Source organism: Perca flavescens, chromosome 10 (genome assembly GCF_004354835.1).
Source record: "Perca flavescens isolate YP-PL-M2 chromosome 10, PFLA_1.0, whole genome shotgun sequence".
NCBI lineage: Eukaryota > Metazoa > Chordata > Actinopteri > Perciformes > Percidae > Perca > Perca flavescens.
In genome coordinates this window covers 1,917,478-1,928,277 of record NC_041340.1, presented here as the reverse complement: position 1 = coordinate 1,928,277, position 10,800 = coordinate 1,917,478, and the positions used below count along the sequence as shown (strand labels likewise).

At 45.1% G+C, this 10,800-nt stretch overlaps 1 protein-coding gene across 1 annotated transcript in view; it reads left to right on the top strand.

The window, feature by feature from the left end:
- Nucleotides 1-902: 902 nt before the first annotated feature.
- dgkq (diacylglycerol kinase theta) overlaps nucleotides 903-10,800 on the top strand; it is a gene marked incomplete at its 5' end in the record, with an annotated part of 20,011 nt that continues 10,113 nt past the window's right edge. The window contains 4 exons of the mRNA XM_028590167.1: nucleotides 903-1,013; nucleotides 1,112-1,263; nucleotides 4,406-4,554; nucleotides 6,138-6,316. Of these exons, the coding sequence (XP_028445968.1) occupies nucleotides 903-1,013; nucleotides 1,112-1,263; nucleotides 4,406-4,554; nucleotides 6,138-6,316 (591 nt within the window). The remainder of the gene's footprint in view (nucleotides 1,014-1,111; nucleotides 1,264-4,405; nucleotides 4,555-6,137; nucleotides 6,317-10,800) is intronic.

The window sequence follows — 10,800 nt, the reverse complement described above, 5'->3', positions numbered from 1 at the left end:
TGTCCTGTGTGTGTGTGTGTGTCATGTGTGTGTGTGTGTGTGTGTGTGTGTGTGTGTGTGTGTGTGTGTTGTACGTGTCTCTATGTAATATGTGTATTTATATGTCTCTGTGTGTGTGTATGTATGTCTGTGTGTGTGTGTGTGTGTGTGTGTGTGTGTGTGTTTCTCTGTGTGTTCTCTATATGTCCCTGTGTGTGTGTGTATGTATTATATATGTGTGTGTGTGTGTGTGTGTGTGTGTGTGTGTGTTAGTGTATCTGTATGTCTGTGTGTGTATTTGTCTGTCTGTAATAAATATTGTGTATTTATGTGTCTCTGTGCGTGTGTGTGTGTGTATGTGTGTGTATATTTCTATCTGTCTGTCTGTATATATGTCTATGTCTATATGTCTCTATAACATGTGTGTGTGTGTATGTGTTTCTCTGTGTGTATTCTCTATCTGTCCCTGTCTGTGTGTGTGTGTGTGTATTGCGTCTCTATGTGTGTGTCTACCTCTGTGTGTGTGTGTGTGTGTATGTATGTCTCTGTCTATGTCTGTGTGTGTGTGTGTGTGTGTGTGTGTGGGTCTCTCTGTTTAATGTGTGTGTGTGTCTGTCTGTCTTTTGTGTGTGTGTGTGTGTGTGTGTGTGTGTGTGTGTGTGTGTCTCTCTCTCTCTGTGTGTGTGTCTCTCTCTGTCTGTGTGTGTCTGTGTGTGTGTGTGTGTGTGTGTCTCTGTCTATGTGTGTGTGTGTGTGTGTGTGTGTGTGTGTGTGTGTCTCTCTCTCTCTGTGTGTCTGTCTCTCTCTCTGTCTGTCTGTGTGTGTGTGTGTATGTCTATCTGTCTCTGTGTGTGTGTGTGTGTGTGTGTCTCTCCTCTCTCTGTGTGTGTGTGTCTCTCTCTGTCTATGTGTGTGTGTGTGTGTCTCTGTTGCAGATCTCGTGTTTCTCTGAAGCCGAGAGGATCTACATGTTGGCCAAAGACACGACAGTCAACAGCAAGCCGCTCAGTGCGCTCGTTCTCCCAGAGATCGTGGTGAGCATCAGAATCAGCCGATGAAACCACAAACTGTCGCAGGTTCGACTCCTCGAAGAGAGCCTAAACGTTGTTGTTGTTGTGTGTTGCTGTCTCAGCACGGCGAGCTGGGAGCCGACGTCTGTCCTCTGCTGGTGTTTGTCAACCCGAAGAGCGGTGGTCTGAAAGGCCGAGAGCTCCTCTACGGCTTCCGGAAACTTCTGAACCCTCATCAGGTCTTCGACATTACCAACGGAGGTCCGCTGGCTGGGTGAGAGAAACCAACGCACCCTCAGCTTTAGGGTTGGCCATCGTTTTGATTACACAAGTTCTGATAGGCTACCATTTTTAAAAGTGCTCATATTTTGCTCATTTTCAGGTTTATTTTTGTATTTAGAGGTTGTACCAGAATACATGGTACGTACATGGTTTAATTTTCAAAAAACACCATATTTTTGTCGTACTGCACATTGCCGCAGCTCCTCTTTTCACCCTGTGTGTTGAGCTCTCTGTTTTAGCTACAGAGTGAGACATCTCACTTCTGTTCCATCTTTGTTTCAGAGTCGCACATGCTCAGTACCTAGGTAAGGACTACTAGCCAGTCAGAAGCAGAGGATGAGGGCCCTGACAGTACCTAGGTAAGGACTACTAGCCAGTCAGAAGCAGAGTATGAGGGTGTGCCCTGACAGTACCTAGGTAAGGACTACTAGCCAGTCAGAAGCAGAGTATGAGGGTGTGCCCTGACAGTACCTAGGTAAGGACTACTAGCCAGTCAGAAGCAGAGTATGAGGGTGTGCCCTGACAGTACCTAGGTAAGGACTACTAGCCAGTCAGAAGCAGAGTATGAGGGCCCTGACAGTACCTAGGTAAGGACTACTAGCCAGTCAGAAGCAGAGGATGAGGGCGTGTCCTGACAGTAGCTAGGTAAGGACTACTAGCCAGTCAGAAGCAGAGTATGAGGGCCCTGACAGTACCTAGGTAAGGACTACTAGCCAGTCAGAAGCAGAGTATGAGGGCATGCTACGCTAGCAGCTAGGTGAGCATTATAATGTTTGTCTCTGTAGTAAAGGCTGGACTACAATAGAGCTGTTTGGAGCAGTTGGTGAACAGTGTTTTCTGTTGGAGATGGTGAGTCCCTTTGGGGGGGACTTTGGGCTTTTTCAAACCTATAAATATAAATATAAATATATATATATATATATATATATATATATATATATATATATATATATATATATATATATATATATATATATCAACACACAACACAATAAAGGGAAGGGGCAAAAGCCCCAAAGCATAATATGAGCACTTTAAGATCCCGACATAGGCGTAATCAAAACTGGTGTTTATTTCCTTCGGAGGTTTTTCTCGTGTTTCAATGTTTTTGTCGCCTCTTTCAAGGTTTTTTTGGGACGATTTTATTAGAAGTTTTTGTGGCCTTTTGTGGTTTATTTTTGTATCTTTTTTTACATTTTTAACTGGGTTAGGGGGGTTAGTTAATGACCCTTTTTAAACTACAGTAAGTAACATTTATATATAAAAAAAATACTTTTGGTCAATTTTGCACTTTTTAAAATCCATACATACATGTGCTGGGACAATTGGAGAAAAAAGTAACTTTTCATAATGTTATGACGTTTTCATAGACAAAACAAATAAACACAGGAGTAATTTACGGGGGGGATGGGTGTTGAAACCCCCCAAATAATCAAAACTGCACGTTTTCCGACATTTTTACCGTTTTTGTATAGGAGATTTTGTTGCCTTTCTTGATTGTTTTTTAAGTTTTTATCAGTTTTTTTGCCGTTTGTCTTTTTTGATGCTTTTTTGAGGTTTTTGCTGAGTTTTTAGATTTATTTTTGATTTATTTTTGTTGCCATTTTTGTCCCCTTTTTTGAAAACAAAGTTTGGACAATTTTTTGGTAGTGTTTTTTAACATTTGTGTGTGTGTGTCTATATGTGTCTGGTTGTGTGTGGGTGTGTGTGTCCGTTGTGTGACTGTGTGTGTGTGTGTGTGTGTGTGTGTGTGTGTGTGTCTCTATGTGTGTGACTCTGTGGGTATTTCTCTGTGTGTGTGTGTGTGTGTGTGTGTGTGTGTGTGTGTGTGTACCCGTTTTACTATATTCGTGGGGTCCAAAAACCGGGGACTACAGTATACTTGTGGGGTCTGCACAGCCTCGTGGGGACCAAAATGCTGGACCCCACGAGTTTAAAGGGCTGTTTGAGGGTTAAGACTTGGTTTTAGGATTAGGGTTAGAATTAGGTTATGGTTAGGGTGAGGGTAAGGGTTAAGGTTAGGCATTTAGTTGTGATGGTTAAGGTTAGGGTAAGGGTTAAGGTTAGGCATTTAGTTGTGATGGTTAAGGTGAGGGTAAGGGTTAAGGTTAGGCATTTAGTTGTGATGGTTAAGGTTAGGGTAAGGGTTAAGGTTAGACATTTAGTTGTGATGGTTAAGGTTAGGGTAAGGGTTAAGGTTAGGCATTTAGTTGTGATGGTTAAGGTTAGGGTAAGGGTTAAGGTTAGGCATTTAGTTGTGATTGTTAAGGTTAGGGTAAGGGGCTAGGGAATGCATTATGTCAATGACAAGTCCCCACAAAGATAGTAATACAGACGTGTGTGTGTGTGTGTGTGTGTACCCATTTTACTATATTCGTGGGGTCCAAAAACCGGGGACTACAGTATACTTGTGGGGTCTGCACAGACAGGTACTCGTGGGGACCAAAATGCTGGTCCCCACGAGTTTAAAGGGATGTTTGAGGGTTAAGACTTGGTTTTAGGATTAGGGTTAGAATTAGGTTATGGTTAAGGTTAGGGTAAGGGTTAAGGTTAGGCATTTAGTTGTGATGGTTAAGGTTAGGGTAAGGGTTAAGGTTAGGCATTTAGTTGTGATGGTTAAGGTTAGGGTAAGGGGCTAGGGAATGCATTATGTCAATGACAAGTCCCCACAAAGATAGTAATACAGACATATATGTGTGTGTGTGTGTGTGTGTGTGTGTGTGTGTGTGTGTGTGTGTGTGTGTGTGTGTGTGTGTGTGTTTATCAAGTAGTTCTCATGTACAACTTAAAATATACTTTAAACATTATGTGTCAAAGGGCCCACATATCAAGTTAGGTTCACAACACATTTTGGCCCACAAAGTTTTTGACGAAGTTATGGACAACTTTTTTCGTGCGTTTTTGGCACTTTCTTATTTTTTTCCAATCGCTTTTTGCTATGATGGCTAAGGAACTTTTTGGGGGCTCTATGAGGATCAAACTGTAAGACAGAAGATTACACGAGACATGCAGTAATACTTCTTTTTTTTAGAAAAGGCCTGTGGATATAAATGTGTGTTTAGCCTTGATTTTTAAAGCAGAAAAAGGAGGCTCACTATAAGATGAACTGACACGTCTGTGATGTTGCTGTGCAGCCTCCACACCTTCCGGGACCTTCCCAGGTTTCGGGTGCTGGTCTGCGGTGGTGACGGGACGACAGGATGGGTGCTGGGGGTCTTGGAGGCCATCCGGCACAAACTGGTGTGCCGAGAGCCCCCGATCGGCATCGTCCCGCTGGGAACAGGTCGGACAGACACTGTGTGTGTGTTTGATTTAAAGTGGAAACGACTTATAAATATCATTATTAATCAGTGTTATTTATACAGACACACACACACAGATGTACACACAGACACACACAAACACACACACACAGATGTACACACAGACACACACAAACACACACACACATGTACACACAGACACACACAAACACACACACATGTACACACAGACACAAACACACACACACATGTACACACAGACACACACAAACACACACACACATGTACACACAGACACAGAACGCACACACAGAACGCACACACACACACACACAGAATGCGCACACACACACACAGAATGCGCACACACACACACAGAACGCACACACACACACACACACACACACACACACACACACAGAACACACACACACAGAACACACACACACACACACACACACAGAATGCGCACACACACACACACACAGAACACACACCGAACGCACACACACACAGAATATGCGCACACACACAGAACACACACAGAACACACACAGAACACACACAGAACACACACCGAACGCACACACACACAGAACGCACACACACACAGACACACATACAACACAGAACGCACATGTAAAAAAAGATATTAGATTATATATATTTTTCACCTTTCCTTCGTGTGTGTGTGTGTGTGTGTGTGTGTGTGTGTGTTGGGAACAGGTCGGACACACACTGCCTCCCTTTAATTTTTAGTTTAAAGTAGAAACAACTGGTTATAAACATCATTATTAATCATTGTTATAACTATTTTATGGTATGTTCATTATATCGATTTTGATGCTTTCGTTTTATGCCTTTATTGGGTTTTTTTAAGTTTTTTTGAGTGCTTTATCACGTTTCCGTTGCTTATTTCAATGTTGCGTATAGTGACCCTGCAAGATCTCCTTTCTCTGCAAAGTCTTCTAGTCTGTGAGTAAAATCTCAGAGACTTGCTTTTTTATTAATAAGGGAAATAATTCCACTAATGAACCCTGACAAAGCACACCTGTGAAGGTAAAACCATTTCAGGTGACTACCTCATGAAGCTCATTGAGAGAACACCAAGGGTTTGCAGAGTTATCAAAAAAAGCAAAGGGTGGCTACTTTGAAGAATCTAAAATATAAGACATGTTTTCAGTTATTTCACACTTTTTTGTTAAGTACATAATTCCATATGTGTTCATTCATAGTTTTGATGCCTTCAGTGAGAATCTACAATGTAAATAGTCATGAAAATAAAAAGGAAACACATTGAGTGAGAAGGTGGGTCCAAACTTTTGGCCTGTACTGTAACTGTTCTATTATTCACCTTCACCCACTTAGTCATTATATCCACATTACTGATGATTATTTATCTAAAATCTCATTGTGTACATATTTTGTGAAAGCATCGATAGTCAACACTACAATATCGTTGCGGTATCGATATCGACGTATTTGGTCAAAAAATTTCGTGATATTTGATTTTCTCCGTATCGCCCAGCCCTGCCCTACATGTCTGTCTCTGGATGTGAGTCTGACCCTCCTGTACGAACTAACTTGTGTCCCGTCTCGGCAGGTAACGACTTGGCCCGTGTCCTGCGTTGGGGGCCCGGTTACAGCGGCGAGGACCCCCACCACATCCTGGTCTCTGTGGACGAGGCCGACGAGGTTCTGATGGACCGATGGACCATCCTGCTGGACGCGCAGGACCTCTCCGAAGACGGGAAGGACAACGGCTTCCTGGAGCCGCCCAAGGTCTGGTCCAAGCTAAGGTCTCCAGCATTCAGGGTGTTTTCACACCCACAGGCCTAGAGTCCATGGGTGGGGGGGGGGGGCCTAGAGTTCATGGGAGGGGGGTGGGGGGGGATGCAGGGGATGCAGGGGACAAGAGTAGACAGAACCCACTCCCAAAAAGAAGAAGAATTACTGTTCAACAAAACATGTACCAAAAAGCTAGACTAGGCTACTTCTGCAACACTTATTTAGCATTTAAACATTGGAGCTTGTGTGTGTTTGTGTGGGTATGCATGTGTGTGTGTGTGTGTGTCTGTGTATGCGTGCGTGTGTGTTTGCCTGTGTGTTTCTGTGTGTGTGTGTGTGTGTGTGTGTGTGTCTGTGTGTCTGTGTATGCCTGTGTGTGTGTGTGTGTGTGTGCGTGTGTTTCTGTGTGTGTGTACATGTGTCTGTATCTTTGTGTATGCGTTCGTGTGTGTGTGTTTGTCTGTGTGTGTGTGTGTCTGTGTATGTGTGCGTGTGTGTGTGTGTGTTTGCCTGTGTGTTTCTGTGTGTGTGTGTGTGTGTGTGTATGCCTGTGTGTGTGTGTGTGTGTGTGTGTGTGTGTGTGTGTGCGTGTGTTTCTGTGTGTGTGTACATTTGTCTGTATCTGTGTGTGTGTGTTTGTCTGTGTATGTGTGCGTGTGTGTGTGTCTGTGTATGCGTGCGTGTGTGTTTGCCTGTGTGTTTCTGTGTCTGTGTGTGTGTATGCCTGCATGTGTGTGTGTGTGTTTCTGTGTGTGTGTACATGTGTCTGTATGTTTGTGCGTGCGTGCGTCAGATGCTTGTTGGGTGACCATACAGATGTTTTTTTTATGTTTTATGCACACAGACACACACAGATTGATGTGTATCTGTGTGCGTGCGTGTCTGTATGTTTGTGCGTGCGTGTGTGTGTATGTTTGCCTGTGTGTTTCTGTGTGTGTATGTGTGTGTGTATGTGTCTGTGTGTGTGTGTGTGTGTGTGTGTGTGTGTGTGTGTGTGTGTTTGTTTGCTTGTGTGTGTGTGTGTGTGTGTGTGGGGGGGGTTCTGTGTGTGTGTGTGTGTGTGTGTGTGTACATGTCTTTATGTTTGTGTGTGTGTGTGTGTGTGTGTGTGTGGGTGTGTGTGTGTGTGTGGGTTTCTGTGTGTGTGTGTGTGTGTGTGTGTACATGTCTTTATGTTTGCCTGTGTGTGTGTGTGTGTGTGTGTGTGTGTGTGTGTGTGTCTGTGTGTGTATGTGTATCTGTGTGCGTGCGTGCGTCAGATGCTCGTTGGGTGACCATACAGATGTTTTTTCTGAAAGATTATTATTATAAATACTAGTTTAATCACTTTATAATGTACTAATAAGCATTTAAAAACTGTAATGTGAGAACTATTAGCAGCAACGCTATCTTTAAATAGACCGGCTCTGTTATGAGCTCTATTGTGGGACATTTCAAGCGCTCTTGGGGGCCCTCTGGTAGCCCCGGTGCCCCTAGGCAGCTGTTTAGTTCGCTTATGGGTCGGGCCGGCTCTGGGCGCCTATTCCTGTAACGGTAAATGAACCTGGTTGGGGTCTCGGGGTCTTTGTGTCTCAGATTGTCCCTGTAACAGTAAATGAACCTGGTTGGGGTCTCGGGGTCTTTGTGTCTCAGATTGTCCCTGTAACAGCAAATGAACCTGGTTGGGGTCTCGGGGTCTTTGTGTCTCAGATTGTCCCTGTAACAGTAAATGAACCTGGTTGGGGTCTCGGGGTCTTTGTGTCTCAGATTGTCCCTGTAACAGTAAATGAACCTGGTTGGGGTCTCGGGGTCTTTGTGTCTCAGATTGTAACAGCAAATGAACCTGGTTGGGGTCTCGGGGTCTTTGTGTCTCAGATTGTCCCTGTAACAGCAAATGAACCTGGTTGGGGTCTCGGGGTCTTTGTGTCTCAGATTGTCCCTGTAACAGCAAATGAACCTGGTTGGGGTCTCGGGGTCTTTGTGTCTCAGATTGTCCCTGTAACAGTAAATGAACCTGGTTGGGGTCTCGGGGTCTTTGTGTCTCAGATTGTCCCTGTAACAGTAAATGAACCTGGTTGGGGTCTCGGGGTCTTTGTGTCTCAGATTGTAACACAAATGAACCTGGTTGGGGTCTCGGGGTCTTTGTGTCTCAGATTGTCCCTGTAACAGCAAATGAACCTGGTTGGGGTCTCGGGGTCTTTGTGTCTCAGATTGTCCCTGTAACAGTAAATGAACCTGGTTGGGGTCTCGGGTCTCTTTGTGTCTCAGATTGTCCCTGTAACAGTAAATGAACCTGGTTGGGGTCTCGGGGTCTTTGTGTCTCAGATTGTCCCTGTAACAGTAAATGAACCTGGTTGGGGTCTTTGTGTCTCAGATTGTCCCTGTAACAGTAAATGAACCTGGTTGGGGTCTCGGGGTCTTTGTGTCTCAGATTGTCCCTGTAACAGTAAATGTACCTGGTTGGGGTCTCGGGTCTTTGTGTCTCAGATTGTCCCTGTAACAGTAAATGAACCTGGTTGGGGTCTCGGGGTCTTTGTGTCTCAGATTGTCCCTGTAACAGCAAATGAACCTGGTTGGGGTCTCGGGTCTTTTTGTGTCTCAGATTGTCCCTGTAACAGTAAATGAACCTGGTTGGGGTCTCGGGGTCTTTGTGTCTCAGATTGTCCCTGTAACAGCAAATGAACCTGGTTGGGGTCTCGGGGTCTTTGTGTCTCAGATTGTCCCTGTAACAGTAAATGAACCTGGTTGGGGTCTCGGGGTCTTTGTGTCTCAGATTGTCCCTGTAACAGTAAATGAACCTGGTTGGGGTCTCGGGGTCTTTGTGTCTCAGATTGTCCCTGTAACAGTAAATGAACCTGGTTGGGGTCTCGGGGTCTTTGTGTCTCAGATTGTCCCTGTAACAGTAAATGAACCTGGTTGGGGTCTCGGGGTCTTTGTGTCTCAGATTGTCCCTGTAACAGTAAATGAACCTGGTTGGGGTCTCGGGGTCTTTGTGTCTCAGATTGTCCCTGTAACAGTAAATGAACCTGGTTGGGGTCTCGGGTCTTTGTGTCTCAGATTGTCCCTGTAACAGTAAATGAACCTGGTTGGGGTCTCGGGGTCTTTGTGTCTCAGATTGTCCCTGTAACAGTAAATGAACCTGGTTGGGGTCTCGGGGTCTTTGTGTCTCAGATTGTCCCTGTAACAGTAAATGAACCTGGTTGGGGTCTCGGGGTCTTTGTGTCTCAGATTGTCCCTGTAACAGTAAATGAACCTGGTTGGGGTCTCGGGGTCTTTGTGTCTCAGATTGTCCCTGTAACAGTAAATGAACCTGGTTGGGGTCTCGGGTCTTTGTGTCTCAGATTGTCCCTGTAACAGTAAATGAACCTGGTTGGGGTCTCGGGGTCTTTGTGTCTCAGATTGTCCATGTAACAGTAAATGAACCTGGTTGGGGTCTCGGGGTCTTTGTGTCTCAGATTGTCCCTGTAACAGTAAATGAACCTGGTTGGGGTCTCGGGGTCTTTGTGTCTCAGATTGTCCCTGTAACAGTAAATGAACCTGGTTGGGGTCTCGGGGTCTTTGTGTCTCAGATTGTCCCTGTAACAGTAAATGAACCTGGTTGGGGTCTCGGGGTCTTTGTGTCTCAGATTGTCCCTGTAACAGTAAATGAACCTGGTTGGGGTCTCGGGGTCTTTGTGTCTCAGATTGTCCCTGTAACAGTAAATGAACCTGGTTGGGGTCTCGGGTCTTTGTGTCTCAGATTGTCCCTGTAACAGTAAATGAACCTGGTTGGGGTCTCGGGTCTTTGTGTCTCAGATTGTCCCTGTAACAGTAAATGAACCTGGTTGGGGTCTCGGGGTCTTTGTGTCTCAGATTGTCCCTGTAACAGTAAATGAACCTGGTTGGGGTCTCGGGTCTTTGTGTCTCAGATTGTCCCTGTAACAGTAAATGAACCTGGTTGGGGTCTCGGGTCTTTGTGTCTCAGATTGTCCCTGTAACAGTAAATGAACCTGGTTGGGGTCTCGGGGTCTTTGTGTCTCAGATTGTCCCTGTAACAGTAAATGAACCTGGTTGGGGTCTCGGGGTCTTTGTGTCTCAGATTGTCCCTGTAACAGTAAATGAACCTGGTTGGGGTCTCGGGGTCTTTGTGTCTCAGATTGTCCCTGTAACAGTAAATGAACCTGGTTGGGGTCTCGGGGTCTTTGTGTCTCAGATTGTCCCTGTAACAGTAAATGAACCTGGTTGGGGTCTCGGGGTCTTTGTGTCTCAGATTGTCCCTGTAACAGCAAATGAACCTGGTTGGGGTCTCGGGGTCTTTGTGTCTCAGATTGTCCCTGTAACAGTAAATGAACCTGGTTGGGGTCTCGGGGTCTTTGTGTCTCAGATTGTCCCTGTAACAGTAAATGAACCTGGTTGGGGTCTCGGGGTCTTTGTGTCTCAGATTGTCCCTGTAACAGTAAATGAACCTGGTTGGGGTCTCGGGGTCTTTGTGTCTCAGATTGTCCCTGTAACAGTAAATG